This window comes from Thermochaetoides thermophila, assembly GCF_000221225.1.
Source record: "Thermochaetoides thermophila DSM 1495 unplaced genomic scaffold scf7180000011816, whole genome shotgun sequence".
Lineage (NCBI taxonomy): Eukaryota > Fungi > Ascomycota > Sordariomycetes > Sordariales > Chaetomiaceae > Thermochaetoides > Thermochaetoides thermophila.
The window spans coordinates 6,851,835-6,868,753 of NW_006383032.1; the positions used below are offsets into that span (position 1 = coordinate 6,851,835).

The following is a 16,919-nucleotide window of genomic DNA, read 5'->3' on the forward strand; positions in this document are numbered from 1 at the left end:
GCCAAAGACCCTTGTTTTCTATTGGCCGTTTTGGGACCGTTTGGGCTGCGTCTTATTGGTTCTCCCGCCTGTCACACCCTGCTGGTCGTTACCACTATAAGTATCATAAAGATGTCTCTATGGACAATTTTGCCAAGTTTCTTTTGCTTTGATGACATTAAGATGATGCAGTCCACAGGGACCAGAAACGTGAAGTCGCCAAACATTTAGCAGAGTCGGGCCCAGGACAAAAAAAATAACGCGGAGTACAGCCAACTTGGAGAGTTAGGTGAGAAAATAGACCAACAATTGTGAAAAGGGTTGAGCAGTGACATATAGTCTCAATTTTAGGAAGGATGATAGCGCTCCATATGGCTGAGCCACTTGAGAAAATGCAGGCTCTTCGTCTGCAACGGCTGCGCGGTGACGGGGTCGTCGAGGAACCTTTCGGGCGGACACCGGTAGGAATACCACCGAAATTCATGAGGATCCTGACTCAGCTTGTAAGCAGCAAACTCCTTCGTCGCGGGGTACCCATTCAGCGGCATGGAACGGTTGGCGGCAAGCTCAGGCCAGGCAATGATCGATCGGGTGGGGGGCAGACAGCCTCGTTTCTCGACAAGCCACTTCCACGCGTCGTCGTCGAGTTCTGGCTGAGTCTGCAGCTTCTTGCGATCTAGGCGGCTGTCAAAGTCGTGGTCAACATCGTTGCAGCGGGGGCAGCACTGCTCGAGTCTGTGTGACCGCGAATACTCTCCAGGCCGTCGGTGCAAGATGCAGTGGGGGCAGAACATCTCTTGTCGGCGGTCTCCTCGTCCATGGCGATCGAGAACTCCCCATGCACTGTTGCGAAGGAGTTGATCCGGAGGGATAAGTGAATCAAGTCGCACGCTGCATTAAGGAGTTCTACTGTTGTGCCCCTTTTGTCAAGGATTTTGGGCTCCAGGGGAGGAAGGCTTGCAAAAGTGAGGTGATAGTCGCCGTCGGGATTTGTTCAGCAGAAGTCGCAGGCGACTTTGAGCAGTATCGCCAGGGTTCCTCGCACAACAAGGCCCGGAGGACTGCAGATGCTGTTTAGCAGCGTGTTGCTGCGAGGACGTTTCAGGACTCGTGGCTTTGTCGCGTCGACCTGGGCTCCGTTAGCACTCATGACGTCATGAGCGCGCTTAGAGTGATGAGGATCGTCGTTCGAAGTGTCGCTAGTCGTGTCCTTGGCTGCCGCTGAGTCCATTTTAGCTGCAGAACGAAGCAAGGTGAGAAACGAATCCCGTAATAGTTGTAAAAATTGACATGGTAATTTTGCTTGGGAATATTTTCGCCTGGATGCTTCAAAGTGGAAGTCACGACTGACCTTCAAATGGAAAGATGGTCTCTTACCTGCGATGTGGCCTAAACTTTTTGGAGCTTGTTCCGTGACTGACCGCTGCGATCGGTAAAATGGTCGCCTCAAAGGACCAAAGAAATTAGCCTTTACTTTTTTAAGCCGAATTTCGTTCCACATCTACTCATGTCAGTGGTTGATGCTGCTCGGTCTGATATGACACAGCTTGGTACTGCTCAGGTGCGTTGCCCCATTGCGGCGGGAAAACAATGTGATCCAGCATCTTTTGGAACTCGAGATCCCAGTTCGGGCCCAGTCCAACATCAGCCGACCACTGCCCCTGGTTCATGTCGAAAATATCCCATCCTGGATTGAACTGGCCGTTTTGGAACATGTCTGATGTCAGCTCAAAGGTATTGGTGCTCACAGCTGTGTCAGGAGTTAACTTGGACGTCATTGAAGCAGTTCCAAATTCAATTCCCTGAGACACGACTGGTGTGGAGGTAGGTTCTTTCGAACTCCCTGTTTGCTCAAAAGGCTGAGGGCCCCATTCACTCAGGGGCATCTGCGACTGCTTGTACAGACTGAGTAATTTCGGCTGCAGGTTGAGCACGATTTCAGCCACGCGAGGACGAATGCGCTCGTCGATGTCCTGAAACTCGTTCTGAAAGAGGACCTCCAGCTCCCGTCGCACAAGCGTGGGCATTTCTCGACGAAGGAACGTGGCAAAGTCCTCAAGCTCTCCACTCTTTTGCTCCTCGCTCGGGTCATCATAGTCTGTATCGATTAGTCGACTCCTCCGCTCCACAGGTCCAAGAAACACTTACAAGGTGATGGGATAGAGCTAGGATCATCATCCGGAAAGAGGATGAGGTAGATCTCGCGCCACTTCTCCTCGTCTGTCATGTCGGCATGCGTTTTCTTGCGGCTGCGCAGCTTTTTCTCCTGGTCCTTGGTGAAGCCCTCGTGCAGCATCCGATTGCCCTGGATCGTGCATGGGGGATCTTGCTGGAGATGGGACTGGAGCTCGCTGTCCACTTTGAAGACCTCCCAGCAGCGAGGGCACTGGATAGGCAGGGAGTGGCGTCGGTACAGGTGAGTTCTGGTCATTGTTAGCATCTTCTTGGGCTTGCTGCAACGACCAGCAGGATACACACTTGACTCGATGAACCTCGTCCCACCCAGGGCCTGGGCAGGACGTCCACTTTCCATATTTCCTCGGGTTTCTCTTGAAGTACGGGCAAGCGAACTTCCTGCCTCCTGATTTCGAGTTGGGGGCGGTCTTTCTCGGCTTCTTTCGTCTCCCATCACCGTCATCTTCCTCAGCAACCGATACCGTCTCCTGGGCCTTTACCGGAGGAGCACCGCGCTTCCTAACTGATGGAGCCGGAGCCCCTTCTGTTTCCTCCTTGGCTTCTTCACCATCTGAATTATCAACTTCTGCCTCAATGTCCAGTACAGGTTGGCCTTGAGAAAAGGACTGAACGTCTGTATCCTCAACAGTGGACTCCAGACAGTATTCAAGCAAAGACGAAGAACCAAAGTTGTAGATAGCCTGAGCATCTGCCTCTGGGTATTCGACCAAATCGGCTCCTTCTGGGACACCATCTCGTGATGTCTCCCTCATTCCCCCAGTCCGCCGTTGTTGTGAGGAGGACAGATGTCGTGCAATATCTGAGCTCTGTGTAGTGCTTTCCTTTGTAGGAGACTTCTTGCGAAAGAAGCTCAAAGCGTCGCGTCTCATCTTAACAGACTCATCTGCGGAGGGAGATGGCATTGGCCGAGTCTCTGAACGTGCCATGGCACGCTGAGAACGGGCATGTCCAGCAAGAGAAAACTCAACACCTCCAGCTGGAGGAAGTCGTGAATGGGAAGGCGGTAGAAGAAATGCGGAACGACTTTGCGCGGGATGTGCAAGTGGTGCCGTAGGCAAAGGAGGAGGAGTAGGAGCTGCAAGTGATATCTGGAGGGCTGCAGGGGGAAGAACCGCTGGAGCAGGTTGTCGGGACTGTTCGCGACGAGCAGAAGGAGCTGCAGGCGGAGGAGGCACGGCAGCTGAGAGCCTCAAGGAAGGGGACGGCGGCCTTTGACTAACACCGGGCTTCGGCTTAGGAGCAGCGGGCGGTTTTGAGGGTCGGACGGCTGCTAGCTTAATGTCGAGGGCCAAGCAGAACTTTTTCATGAGCTGATTGACTATGGCCTGCTTCTGTTCGTCCAGCTTGCCCTCGGCTTGAAATGAACTGCTCCCATCCTCAATGTCTGAGACTAAGGACTGGCTGTCGCTCGACACCTCGATGTCCTCCCCCGAATTCCGGTCTCTGTCGTCGTCTATATGCAGAGTAGACATTTTCTTGGTCAATTTGACGGCGCCATCCTGTGAGCATGAGTGTTTCGACTCTTCATCATCGGATGAGGATAGCGCTCTCAAAGGCTCGTTGGGTACTTGGGCTATTTGGGCTGTCTTGACCTCAGAAGGGTCAGGGACAGACCCAGATGGAGACATATTGGTTGGAAGTGTCCAAGTTGTACTCGACGTGTGCTAAGTCACCTCGAGAGCTCTATTTACGTTGGTGTTGAGAAGTCAATCTCCAGAAGCGCAACCAGAGGAGAGGTTCCAGTACAAGGCAGCAATGACTTGAAATTGGGAGTGGAGCGTTGCCAAGACAGCCGTACAAAAGTCATCCCACTCTACCACACTCATTAGCCAGCCACCACACGCCACGACTGTTTTGGCTTGCGGCTTGGTCTATGGCGCCTGGCTGGTTGCCGAAAACCTTTCTAGACGCAAGCTCATTAAACACGAGTTCAAACATGTATCTTGACTGGTTTTTTTGTCTGTTCCCAGCATTTAACCGATTCTTTCACTGAGATAAGCGCGTTGAACTTTGGAGTCATGCTTGCAGCAGACATGGCTAGGTTACCACTTGACTGTCCCGGTTGTAAACCTGATGCACGACTCAAGATTTCAGAACTGACTTTGGCAGCCAAAGCAAACACTCAACAAGACCTGCTACCACTTTCTAGATATCGGTTTGTTTGGCTTCAACCAAGATGCTACCCTAGCGACTCGCTTCAAAGCTGGCCAAAGGGCCCTGCAGGCCTGCCTAGTGTGACTCTACACGGGATCAGCGGGAACTGCGATTTAGATGCCAGCCAAGTGATGGATCTTGGCTCAGGCTTGTCAAGCCTCAACAAACGCTGATCCCGTCAAGCCCATAACGCTTGTATAAATGTCAATATATACGCTTTAATCGAGATGGGATACATTCTACAGACCACGAGGATGAAGCTCTAGACATGTATCCGTAAGACACGGTCTTCGCCCAGGCTTCAGGGTCCTGAACCGGCAGCAGAGCCACAAGGACTGTGCTGAGCTGCGCTAGAGTCTTGGCAGCATGGCTGTCATGGCACGCTATAAACATAAAATCCGACGGCCCATCCACAAAGATCTGTTCCTCTCACTTCAACAGCGCATTCTCGGCGTCTGTCCGGTTGTTGAGCATAGGTGACGGATGTCGTCTGCGAAACAGCAGACCGGATCAAACAGCCTGAGAGTGCATGTTGTGAGTAAGGGCTAAGAACACATATTTTTTTAGAGATAGCCATGGCGAATGGTTATGTCTCAACGGGGCTGGTCGCCGCCAGCACGTCCCTGTTTGCTATCGCCGTCCTGGCAATTGGGTGGTCGACGGTGGTCAGCTGGGCAAACCAACGAAAGACAGAAGGGCAACAATCACCAGCTGTCAAGACAGCACGACTTCATCAGGCAATTGGAGTGACCCTTTTCTTTGTGTGAGTTTGCTCTCATCCTGCCCTCAATCAACAGTGATTGACGCTTGCATAGGGGGAGTGCATTGACGTTAATTGATTCCGCAATGGCCACTTGGCTCGCGGCAGAGTACTCCGGGACCGACCGTGACATTGACCAGGAGTTTTCCGATGTTGTATTTGCCGCGACCATTGTCGCCATCATCGGCTCGTTCATCAGCATTGTGGGGTCTGTGCTCATGATGGTCGCCCTCCACATTAGCAGCGTTTCTGCCTACTATGTGGTGGTTAGCCGTCAACGGTGGTGGAAGTTTTTCCAAATAGACGCTTGGTGTGGCATCGGTCTCATGGTTCTCTTCGCCATCATCTGGACTGCCGTACTACTGGATGCCGTTATTCAAGGTAAATCTGTTTCAGTCAACATTAACTGGCTCCATTTTGTTATTTGGTTCGCCCTCGATATCATTGCCCTATGCATCTTTATCGGCGCCATCTATGTTAGGTCAAAGTTCAAAGAAAGGAGCGATCTTGTCCCGGGAAATGTATGTTCATCTTGCTTGTTCCCTTGTGGAAGGAGTTACTGACCGCGTCTCTGCAGCTTGTGGCTCTTATTCTCACTGCCTCGTTCCTCGAACTTGTCCGTTGCAGCTACTGGTGCGGTATTGTAAGGCAAGCCATGCGAGATGATACCTCAGACACAGGATACCACGCTCGTCTCATCCTCGATCCAATCTTCAGCCACTGGGTCCAAGCAACCGTCATCATCCTCACCAATGTTGTCCTCGGCCGGCCGATCTGGGCCCACGCACCCACAGTCGATGTACCGCCGCCACAGCAGCCGATGTACGTCTATCCCTTTCCAGCTCCGGCTCCGGCTCCAGCTCCAGCTCCCTATCCGGCGCATTACTCAATGTACGGCTATCCCCAACCGTATGCCCAGCCTGCGGAAACTTCATATTCTGCTCAGGGGTATTATGCGTCAACGGGGCAATCTAAGCCTTCTCCGGCTCCTGTCTCTCCTCCGGTCGCAGCGCCTGCTGCTCTAGCCACCCCTCCGCCCCTTGCGAACCAACCGATGCCCTCTATGTCGACGGGCTCCACTCTGACCCAGCCTCTGGCGCATATTTATGAGGCTGACAATGGGAGTGTGCCGAGGACGGAATTACCTGCTGATCCTGCGCATATGAGATGATGGATGAGTTTTTTTTGGAATTCCAATGAGGCTATGGATGATGTAATGACTTCCCAAGTGAGCTGATTATGGTGTTGATATCCTGGACATTTTCGATAATGGTGGTATACACATTAAGCATCTTGTGCACCTAAAAGCACGGTCCACACTATACCGAATCCCCCAGCGTGTTTGAGACGAACAAATGCTGGTCCAACACTTTTGATTGAGTCAGTGGCAGGGATGAACTTTGTACGCTGTCGAGCCCACTTAGGTTGGTGATGTCACGGCTCCCGGGTGCTAAACTTGACAGATCATGTACACTTTGGCGTCACTAGGTCGCGCATGTTTTTTTTTAAGTCACTGTGTCCTCTGGTTGTCCATCAAGAGTCCCAATCCCTTCACATCATTATTTATTATCTATTGATCTTCCCATCAGTAGACATTAAGTTGAAGATATTCAGCCATGTTCTGCTCTACGCTCCTCTCTCTTTTCTTTCTCCAGCTCTGGCTGGCCCAGCTCGCCTTTGCTGCCCCGGCCGCCCCGATTTCTGCCGAGTCCATCGACAACAGCTGGCAGTATGGAACAGGCGGCGGCATATTGGGCTTTGTCGTCCTCATCCTTGACATTATCGTCTTTGGTGTGTCTCCTGCTCCTAGCTACGATCTCCCTGAGCCTAACTCTCTATAGTCGAGGTCTTAAAGTCCAGTCGGCCGCCCATCCACAAGCTGCTCTGGTGCTTGGTTGTCTTTTTCTTCCCTGTCATCGGCCTGATCATCTACTACTTCTTCTCGAACCGGTCTGCGTATCAGCGCGGGGCTGGGTACGAGCCTGTAGCTTGAATTATTGGGTGTGTTTCAGCTTTGCCAAGCTGTAACCCGGATGTAGCAACTTTTAGGAGCCAAGATTGGGTAGAAAATAGTGACATTCAGGCTCACATGCTGGGATCCGGATTCTCGAAGATTATTGAAGTTGCATCGAGTTATGACTGATACCCTGACTACCCATTGACGATCAGAACATATACAAGAAGAGTATGAGCACAAAGTCCAAAATGAACGTTGCCTAACACTCCCTCTCTTTTTCCCCAACTTCTCCCTGACCTCATGAACCAGCAACTTCCTGGGCTTCTGTGCCTACTGGAGGTTAACGCAAACAAGCCTGCGTTGTTTTCTAGTTGTGCTGCAGCGGACAACAACTGTTCTAGCTCCAGGACTACTCGAGGGTCGTTGGAAAGCATTTGTTGAGCTACAAACTCAATGCACTGAGATGTTTGTGTCAGGATCAACTCCTGAAACCGGATGTCGGCTTCCAGTTCGCAGACAACCTCCTCGTGAATCCCACCGGCAGCCTTCAGCATAATGAGTATTTCCTGAGGCAGCGTCCCTCGGTTGTAGCCCCACCGAAGAATCCGCTTATAATTATTCTTCTGCCTAGGCGTCCCCAAAACCGTCATCATGCCCGCGCCGAGCCCCGTTAGGAACGCATCCTTGATGCCCTTGTGCTCCAGGCGCGGGAGCTGCTCGTACCAATGGTCTCGGTACCAGCCATGAGATAGAGATACCACTTGCTGCCGCAGAGCGTCAACCGCACGGGGAGCATCACCATGATGGTGAGCCCGAGCCAGAGGGGGATAACGACGAAGATGAAACCCAGCATCAGGAGGGCGCTGAGCGCCATCCAGAATATAAACTCGTGTTTCTTTTCTGGGGGGACGTCAAGACCGTCCCCCCAGAAAAGAGCAGGATACCAAGGGGAAGGCCCCCCATGAGGGTGTAGCTGAAGCGGTAGACGAAGTCTAAGAAGACGGTCGTAAGTGCGAACCAGGCATCGTCGCCCCAGGGTGTTTATCGCAGGGAGGAGGAGAAGAGAGCCAAGTTGCCTGGGAGCGTTAGGAGCGCGGGGATCCACGGCCAGATTAGCCACTGGAGCGCCATTGGTAGTGAATAGGAGCGATGAAGTAATTGAATATTGGTTGAAGTTCGCGGCTGTTGTGCTGAGCTCAACCACACAACGGCAGGTCGAGGATTACTAGAAGATTTAATATGATATGATGATAGAGAGAGCTCTGGGAGCAGATGCAATATTTATTTCGACCAGTTATGGTGAAAAACGCTGCGAGGTTGTTGGGGACTGGAGTTGATGTGGATGTTGATCTCTCAAACACAAAACTAATCCCATCCATCATATTTTAGGACGCCTTCATAAGCGCCATCACACCAATATTCTCTATTCCAATACGAGCTACAACTCAGCCCTACTTGATGCTTTAACGCCCTCACAGTTCAACTATTGCCGCTATGCATCCCAGCTCCCAGCTAGTGATGGCAGTGGGGCTGGGATTTACCCCCATCGTGGCTGGCCCTTCTGACTACCCAATCAGTGATACCAGCACGAATGCCGCCGTTAATGTCGCAGTCCTTAGGCGGCCTCAAGCAAAGCAATAAATAGGTGGCTGTGACAACAATGCAGGACCTGTGGCTGTGGCCTTCCATGCGGGTGAACATAGGGTCTCGGAGTTGAGCGTTAAGCTTATCGAATGTGCGGAGTCGGCTATTTTCCGATGAACCTATCCCAATGCTAGCAGGTGCTGCGCAGCCAATCTTAATGAGCATTGTCCGTTTTAACTCTCAGCGAATCTAGACCAGCAGCGTGTTGCTGCAGCGATAGGATCTACCCGGATTCCGCATTGAGGTGTAAACTGTAATACAGCGTGTTTCAGCCCCGGTCTTGGCGGATGCTTCGCTTTCTTGCTGGTCGCCATGTAGCAAACTCAAGAGTTTGCGCGTTTCTCATCTCTGACATCGCGACACGCGGGCATCATGACAGCTCGCAATGTGCCTGCTCCGCACCACCAAACTCGAACTTGTAGAGTTTCTTGGTGATGATGTCCCGCCGTATGCTATCCTCTCCCACACGTGGGGCATCGAGGAAGTGCCTGTTCAAAACGTTCAGCTGGGTTTGGCGCAGGAGAGAGTTGGCTTCAGGAAGCTTGAAGGGGCATGTGCGCAAGAAGTGAAGGATGGATTTGAGTATATCGTGAGTTTGTCCCGAATGATTGACTCGAACTAACACAGTCAGTGGATCGACACCTGCTGCATCGACAAGTCCAGCTCGGCCGAGCTTGGCGAGGCAATAAACTCCATGTACAGCTAATACAGACGGGCGACTGTCTGCTATGCCTTTTTGAACGATGTAAGGACAGACGAAGATCCGTATGCTCCAAACAGCAGCTTCCGGCGAGTGCGCTGGTTCACTCGCGGATGGATGCTGCAGGAGCTTCTCGCGTTGCCTGTTCTGTACTTTTACGGTACCAACTGGGTTGAAGTCGGCACGAGAGCCGACATGGTCGACCTGATCGTGTCCATCACTAACATTAACCGCCGATATCTTGACTCTGGTAATCATACTGAGTTCTCAGCAGCCAAGAAGATGTTGTGGGCGGCCAGACGACGAACGACTCGAGTTGACGACATGGCCTACTGCCTGCTTAGCCTGTTTAACATTCACATGCCATTGCCGGACGGCGAGGGTATGAAGGCGTTCCACAAACTCCAGGAAGATATACTTAGGCAAACCGAGGACGAATCACTCTTCGCACGTAGTCGCAAGTATGATGTATTGGCCCATTATCGCCTGTATTTTGCCAACTGCTGCGACATCGAGTGCGGTGACGCACTACCCGACGAACTCAGTCGCTCTCTCTTCTGAAACAGAAACGTCTCTGTTACCGGGCGTCATATCAAGATGACGTTCCCTGATGAATATTGGCATGACTTGTTATCGCTCTTATGGTCATTGCGTAGGATTTTCGGCTGGTTCACACACATCTATGGCCCAGAGACATTGGTTAACCATGGCTATTGTGCTGAGGACGATGGGGCTTTACTATGTTTGTGACGATCCAGGCAGGCCTCCTGAGATTGGTTCGAGAGGTGCCAAGCCGCTGACCTGAGAGACAGGAGTCTCACACAGTCAGAATGATCCATGTTGTTACACGGACACGGAAGTCCAAGGAAAGGGGTATACGTGACTGAGAACACAAGGGACACCAGAGATAGAATGATTGTGAACGACACAATACGTAATTGACTCTGGAAGATATATGAAGCCACACGACCGAATGAGCCAGACGGCCGAGGCAGGAGGCCAAGACCTCTGAAAAGCCTGGAAGGCCAAGGGACTCATAAGGCAAGAGGATTCCGTAAAGGAAGTTGCCCGGACACGATGAAGGACTTTTCTTGGTTCTTCCTTTTTTAACACAAGGGCACTGAGGACCAAGAAAATTGTTACACGTACTATTTGACTTCGTTGTGCACCCCACATCGTCAGTTGCTATCATCTAACCCATTTGACCCATTGTCAATATCTGCCTGCACCGAACCAAGTCACACGTTACGTTTCCTCTCCCTAACATAAGGATACTGAGGACCAAAAAGGATTGTTACACATATCATTGACTTCGTTGTGCACCCCACATTGTCAGTGGCTATCATCCAACCTATTTGACTCATTGTCAATCCCTGCCTGCAGGACTATCACCACCGCCACAGTGGTTAACAAGGGGCAAAACGCGCTGTTGATACCCGCTGAGAGATAAGGCGATATGGTTCTCCGTTTTAGCAAGCTATAAATAGGTAGGTCTTGAGTCCTCAACCTTGTGGTTGTGTCCCAACAATTCTCAACTCTCAAGGAACTTTTCCAACCACAACGTTGACATCATTAGTATCTTTCAGGAGGTGTTCCGTGACTCGCCTGATCTAACATTAATATCCTATTCCACCCCGTCCGCCATCATGGGCTTTTTGAATTCCTGATGGCCCTGCCCTGGCTCACTGTCCCTTTGCTTCCAAGGGTTGTCTACATTTTCTTCAAGAATCAAGTTATCTGGGCTAAGATGGCTTGGGGGACGCTTAGGGCAGCATCAGGAACAACAGGGACCTTGTTTAAGCAGCTCTGGCTCCCAGGCATGGAACCAAGGATTGCCAAGCTTAAGGCGGCCGCTCCCGATGCATAAAACATGGTGCAGTTGGACCACGCAAAGGACAAATCACGATCGTACGCAACAATGATTCGGGTTACAAACTTGAGATACAAGCCCTTGGTCATGCCTTGCTTGAAGACGTGTTCAGAGGCGGACGTGTGGTAGGATTTGCGGCATGGTTTATTCTGCTTCCTTTTCAACTTGGGTTGGTCGGTGTGATAGGCTATCTTGAATGGAATAGTAAGTATGAGCAAGACTAGTTGGCTAAGTATGCGCTTATAAACGAGAGATGAAGACAAATATGATTTGCAATTCACGAAAGAGATCGAGCCGGTAGAGTAGCGATGCAGGCAGTGATGCCCAGTTCCCTAGCATTTATGTGGTATTAGTAGCAGAAGGCAAGGCTTTCAGCCGAGCCCTTCGTGTGAAGCTTACGAGATGTTTCGGATCATTCTGCGAGACTGGTGAGTGTTTATGCGACACAGGGGTTCAGGGCAAGAGGTTGGCTGGTCAACATCAGGGTTAGGGTTTAGCAGGACTGATGACTAAACATGTCTGTGGCCCATGCTGGGCTGATTTGAAGTGTGTGTGGCCGAGGCCGCTGCCAGAACACAGTTGCCAACACCGAGGACCAGACAAAGCGGCAACCGTCGACGTCGCTCGAAAGCAAGATGCACCGCATTGCATTATAAATCTCATGATCCACAATAGAATGCGATTTATGAAAAGCCAATAAAATGTTGTTTCTTCCGCAGCCTGTGCAGCTGCTTGGGCTGCTCGCAGCCACGTTTCTGTCGTTGCCCCAGACGGCGCTGGCTGCTGGCCACGAGCATGCGCTACCCGCGTACCACTACGGCGCCGCTATCCCCGTCGAGTGCATGAACCGCAGCTCGTAGGAACATCCGGTGTTGTACTTTGTGTTTGAATGTGCTTGCTAACAAAACCAGTGAGAGCGGCGAGCACATCGAGGATTCCATGACACACGAAATCCAATGGATCCCCTTCCCCGTCTGCAATGAGACCGGCAAGCCCCTCGAGTTCTACTACGGCATTGAAGAGGAAAAGAACTGCACCATCGCCATGGTCGATGACCCGTTCTTCCATTTGCTCGAGTTCTACATCCACATGGACGCTCCCCTGTCCTGCCGTCTGCCTGCCCGCCCCGAGCCCCATGTCCAAGTTGTCGGTGATGAGCCGCCGCGGCGAGAATATATCCCACTGGTCTTTGCTCTGGCTGGCAAGTTGCAGCTGAGCCACATGCACATTAGCACGCACATGAACGTCCTTTTGCACAGCACTCCGAAGCATCACATTCATAAACATGACAGTGGTGTTCTTGACAGCGCGACTGCGTATAGCACGAGTCCACTGGCACACGGGGAGGGTAGTTCCACAACGCGTTTGGTGATTGGCGACCCTCTGCCGCTCAGTTTCAGCATCAGGTGGTTTCCTACCCCGGCGCTGCCCAAGACTGAGGGCAAGGTCGAATGGTCGGGCATGGGAGGGCACTTTTATGCGAGCACCATATTCTACAGCCTGGTCTCGTTTTGTGCTGGTGTAATTGTTACAGCGGCGTACTTCTTTGGGTCTGTGCTGCCAAAGAGGCTCAGAGGGAGGAGGAACCTAGGAGGGGCTACGCCTCTGGGATATGGGCTTAAGAGCGTGGGCAATGGCTGGGGATACACAAAGAAAGCAATCGACTAAAGGTGCATGGCTGATACCATTACGGCGTTTGGAGTTGGCTGAGCTGCTAAATTGACCAGTTACGGGCTCTTCTACACGTTCCCCGTGTCCAAAATTAATTCGCTTTCTTAGTTTCCAGCAGAGTATCCGCGGTCCTGATGCGGTACAGAATCCGGCTTCCCATGTCGATGGCTCCAAGAGCCGCTTCTTGCGTCAGCGTACGTGCAGAACGACTGCGGACGTTAGACTTACGGAGAACCAAGTATGGCCCGTAGAACTGGATCACCAGCGTGTGTTTAATCTCGGCCGACCAAACGGCACTGTCCAGGTTCCAGACGTCGAACGCGCAGACGACCGTCGTGAACCAGACCTCGAGCGCGTAAACGAAGAATAGGAGCTCGTCCTCGCCTGAGGTGCCCTTGCGCCGGATGCCAAAGCAGTACAAGCCGTACAGGATCGCCGGCAGCAGGAAGGCGGCCTCGAGGAAGAGGAAGAGGCCCATCCAGCTGTCGTGGCCGGCCGACGTCTCGGGCGTCCACTGCACGATGGGGTCGTTGAAACTCGCGATGTACCACTGCTTGCTACGGAACGCGGCGTGCAGCGGCGAACCGGCCGGCTCGTACATCCATTTCGGCCAGAGGAACTCCAGCAGGTCGGCGACTGTTACTGGTTAGATCAGCCCACTCTCTGGAGGTTGCGGACGCGGCTTACAGGCAGTGATGGGAAGCTGGGTCAGGAACCAGACCAGCCAAAGGGTATTCCTCCCGGACGTGTTGTAGGTCGTCATCTTGAACGATAGCACTTTCTCTCAGTCTGAACGCTGGTGATCTCTGGAAGCTCTGGTCTTAAAAAGTTCGACGTCGGGCTGAGCGGAGACGTGTTGTGCCGAGACACGCGTCACACCCCGCGAAGACAAGACCCTAGCCCGGACATCAAGGTTCACCACCCGGCGAGGAATCGGTCCCCGAAGCCCGAAACTTCCGTCAGACAAAAATTATTCTTCCACAAGAAACCCTCATCAATTCTTCAGGGCAAGGTGGCCGAGCGGTCCAAGGCGCCACGTTAAGGTGTTAACCCTTGATTTAAATCCGTGGTCTCGAAAGGGGCGTGAGTTCGAATCTCACCCTTGTTAACTCTTTTCTCTTTTGCATGTTTGAGCTTGGCATGCATGCGTTGAGGACTTTTTTGAGTGAAACCTGTGCGACCAATCTGCGTTTCACTAGATCGCCGAGATTTGATTGGCGTACCTCGAGGGTTAGGGTTGCAACAGAACTCCATGGCAGTTTCCCCTTTTAACCTCTGATTCGGCAAGCAGTTGGTTACTACCACAGCCGTGGATGACATGGCAGCTTTTTGACAGTCATGACGTTTCATTTCTCCGTTTCCAAGGATCTAACCAGCTGCAACTTCAATCCCGACCGCAATCTTGCCCTATCAAATCCATCGGAATCCAACATCATGGCCGCTGCGAACACATGTTGGGCGTTTTCAGGGGTCGCCAAGATCGCGGAAATAGGCCCCATTACGTTATGGGATGCTGGCCGATCCACTGCCGCCAAGGAATCAACGGCTTGGAGCGTCTGCCGCGTCCCCAAGATTCACCGACTTCGACCCGATCCCTGGACGTTACAAACAATGCCTAGGCCGCCACAACCCGCGTCGTCCTCATGATTCTTGGCTTTTTGTAGCAACAACAACGGCGATATGGGCGCCGACTTTTCTGACTCCTCCTCTCGGTCTTCGTTCGAAGCCGACGACGATCCCGAGGCCGTGCTCCGTCCCATTGGCGACTCTGACGACGACGACAACCTGGCGCCTCGATACCGTCTCCGACGTCTTGCCCCGGCGCGAGATGACGCCGGCAGCTCGTCCGCCTCACCCGGCCCGGGTGGCGTCAACCTCATGTCGGTCTACGTGACGATGCACCGGTATGTAGCGAAGGGGCATTGTGTTTTGGGCAGATATTAACGTTTTTAAGAATCCGCCGCCTTATTATGGCGGCCATTGACGACACTTACACGCTGGACGAGCTCCGGGCACCCCAGATGGACCACCAAGTCGTGCGGCCGCTCGTTGAACGGCTCTACAACCCCGAGGATATGGCGCTGGGTGTGTCTCACTCGACTTTGTCTCGCAAACTCATGCTTACCCGACCGTTGCACAGTTTACTGCCTTATCGCGAACCGGGTCCAGTTCCTGCGGCCTCGCTCAGCCAGCTCCCAGCACCAGGGCGTTAATGAGACCCGAGCGATGCTCTGCGAAATATTGGCAACCCGCATCCTCCGACGCTTCCACGAAGACCATACCGGGCGTACAGGCCTGCTTTTGCTTGCAAACATTCTTGTTTCTGGCTTCGACCCATGTGATACCGCCCCTGAGACTGTCCGGGCCCTCCGACCGCAATGGGCTGTGCAAGATCGTGGGGGCCACGAGCGGAAACTGACGGCCCTCGAGCTTGCTATCGTCTCGGAGAGTAAGATGTTTGTCGGCTCTCCAGCTTGCCAGCTCGTCGTAGATGCCGTGTACAAGGGCGTGGTCGTGTACACTCCTGTGTCATTTGTCGATTTTCTGCCTGACCATTACAAGCACCATCCTGTATCGCTTTACGAGCCTCGTCGTGCCGCGATCCTGAACCACCACCGCCTGATCGTGCCACAGATCAGGAACATTATTGAACTCATGCACTTCGCCATTCTCTTAGTGCTTTACATGTTAACGGTTGTGCACTTTGGCCTGGGACATGACTTGGACGGTCTTCGATTCTTTGAGACTGTGTTCAACATTTTTGCGGCGGGATGGGTACTGGAGCAGTTTGCCGCCATCGTCGAGCACGGCTGGGAGGTGCATGCGCAGAATTTGTGGTCTTTCCTGGATGTGACGTTCATCGTCATCTATGCTGCATACGGCGTGGTGCGGACGTTCGAGCTCCTGCTGACCGATCACGACTACTATGCGCTGCCCGTCCTATGCACAGCTGCGCCAGTAATGCTGACTCGCATCGCCTTCACCCTGATGCCGAACAACATTGTTTTCATCGCTCTTCATGCCATGATGCGTGACTTTACGCGACTCACGTTCATTGCTATTTGGTGTTTTGCTGGCTTCGTTGTGGGCTTGTTGTTCCTTGCCCGGACAAGCGGCGACAACTCGCTAAATGTCGGCGTTACTTGGGCCACGATCTCAAAGTGGTTGCTTTGGTACGTTCCCTTCGTGTACCTCTTGCTGATCACTGCTGACGAGCTCAGGATCTGGTTCGGTCTCGACGGCACCGGCATCGAGCGTGCTGCCGACTTCCACCTGATCCTCGGTCCAACCCTCATTATCACCTTCGCCTTCCTCGGCAATACCCTCTTCCTAACTATCCTCGTAGCCATCCTGACGAACACATTCTCGAAAATTATCTCCAACGAGGCTGCCGAGGTCCAATTCCGCCGCGCCGTGCTCACCTTCCAGGGCGTCAAGAGCGATGCCATCTTCTCGTACCCCCCTCCCTTCAACATCCTCGCCATGCTCATTATGCTGCCGCTTAAGTTCATGCTCGGCCCGCTGGCATTCCACCGCGCAAATGTGGCCGTTATTCGGACCATAAATGCTCCAATTTTGTTGATCATTGCTCTCTGGGAGCGCAGACACGTTTTGGCGCGTAAGTCGAAGCCGTTCAGGATCAAGTCTTGGTGGTATTGGCCCAGGTTGTCGCCGCACAACGATATCCAAGCTGTGTTTGGGTCGGAGCCGCCGCCGGAGGTGATTGATGCGCTGGAAAAGATGGACTCGTTAAACGAAGTGATTGGCGTTGCGAAGGATGCCCACATGCAGAGGCCGCAGTCAGCCAGAGATTTTAGCGGGCCACCATCCGCAGTTCGAAGGCGAATGACTGCGGGAAGTGGCAGTATCAGGAGGCTTGAACTGTAAAAAAGGTCTCATAAGTTTTGGGCACAGTTCATGTTCATGTACATAAACCATATCCATTTAATTTGAATTGGGAGTCGCATTGAGTTCCTTTCCACAGCGC

General features: G+C 52.6%; 8 protein-coding genes and 1 non-coding gene across 9 annotated transcripts; 6 read left to right on the top strand and 3 right to left on the bottom strand.

The window, feature by feature from the left end:
* Nucleotides 1-326: 326 nt before the first annotated feature.
* On the bottom strand, nt 327-1,210 carry CTHT_0039590 (uncharacterized protein; the record flags this gene model as incomplete). The annotated part of the gene is made up of 2 exons (XM_006694307.1): nt 327-655; nt 1,078-1,210. The coding sequence occupies 2 exons, from the start codon at nt 1,208-1,210 to the stop codon at nt 327-329; spliced, it is 462 nt and encodes a 153-aa protein (XP_006694370.1).
* Nucleotides 1,211-1,484: 274 nt separating this feature from the next.
* On the bottom strand, nt 1,485-3,803 carry CTHT_0039600 (uncharacterized protein; the record flags this gene model as incomplete). Its single annotated transcript, XM_006694308.1, has 3 exons — nt 1,485-2,077; nt 2,128-2,402; nt 2,458-3,803. The coding sequence occupies 3 exons, from the start codon at nt 3,801-3,803 to the stop codon at nt 1,485-1,487; spliced, it is 2,214 nt and encodes a 737-aa protein (XP_006694371.1).
* Nucleotides 3,804-5,175: 1,372 nt separating this feature from the next.
* CTHT_0039610 (uncharacterized protein) lies at nt 5,176-6,260 on the top strand (the record flags this gene model as incomplete). The annotated part of the gene is made up of 2 exons (XM_006694309.1): nt 5,176-5,610; nt 5,667-6,260. 2 exons carry the CDS (start codon nt 5,176-5,178, stop codon nt 6,258-6,260), a joined length of 1,029 nt encoding a protein of 342 aa, XP_006694372.1.
* A 445-nt stretch (nt 6,261-6,705) lies between these two features.
* On the top strand, nt 6,706-8,019 carry CTHT_0039620 (uncharacterized protein; the record flags this gene model as incomplete). The annotated part of the gene is made up of 5 exons (XM_006694310.1): nt 6,706-6,880; nt 6,931-7,063; nt 7,259-7,274; nt 7,523-7,622; nt 7,751-8,019. The coding sequence occupies 5 exons, from the start codon at nt 6,706-6,708 to the stop codon at nt 8,017-8,019; spliced, it is 693 nt and encodes a 230-aa protein (XP_006694373.1).
* A 1,056-nt stretch (nt 8,020-9,075) lies between these two features.
* CTHT_0039630 (uncharacterized protein) lies at nt 9,076-9,951 on the top strand (the record flags this gene model as incomplete). The annotated part of the gene is made up of 3 exons (XM_006694311.1): nt 9,076-9,189; nt 9,322-9,386; nt 9,441-9,951. 3 exons carry the CDS (start codon nt 9,076-9,078, stop codon nt 9,949-9,951), a joined length of 690 nt encoding a protein of 229 aa, XP_006694374.1.
* A 2,010-nt stretch (nt 9,952-11,961) lies between these two features.
* Nucleotides 11,962-12,928, top strand: CTHT_0039640 (uncharacterized protein; the record flags this gene model as incomplete). The annotated part of the gene is made up of 2 exons (XM_006694312.1): nt 11,962-12,116; nt 12,172-12,928. The coding sequence occupies 2 exons, from the start codon at nt 11,962-11,964 to the stop codon at nt 12,926-12,928; spliced, it is 912 nt and encodes a 303-aa protein (XP_006694375.1).
* A 94-nt stretch (nt 12,929-13,022) lies between these two features.
* On the bottom strand, nt 13,023-13,694 carry CTHT_0039650 (uncharacterized protein; the record flags this gene model as incomplete). The annotated part of the gene is made up of 2 exons (XM_006694313.1): nt 13,023-13,567; nt 13,619-13,694. The coding sequence occupies 2 exons, from the start codon at nt 13,692-13,694 to the stop codon at nt 13,023-13,025; spliced, it is 621 nt and encodes a 206-aa protein (XP_006694376.1).
* Nucleotides 13,695-13,937: 243 nt separating this feature from the next.
* CTHT_0039660 lies at nt 13,938-14,039 on the top strand. The gene is made up of 2 exons: nt 13,938-13,975; nt 13,996-14,039. It is a non-coding gene; the product is annotated as a tRNA-Leu (tRNA).
* A 572-nt stretch (nt 14,040-14,611) lies between these two features.
* Nucleotides 14,612-16,819, top strand: CTHT_0039670 (uncharacterized protein; the record flags this gene model as incomplete). Its single annotated transcript, XM_006694314.1, has 3 exons — nt 14,612-14,835; nt 14,886-15,016; nt 15,072-16,819. The coding sequence occupies 3 exons, from the start codon at nt 14,612-14,614 to the stop codon at nt 16,817-16,819; spliced, it is 2,103 nt and encodes a 700-aa protein (XP_006694377.1).
* Between the last annotated feature and the right edge of the window lie 100 nt (nt 16,820-16,919).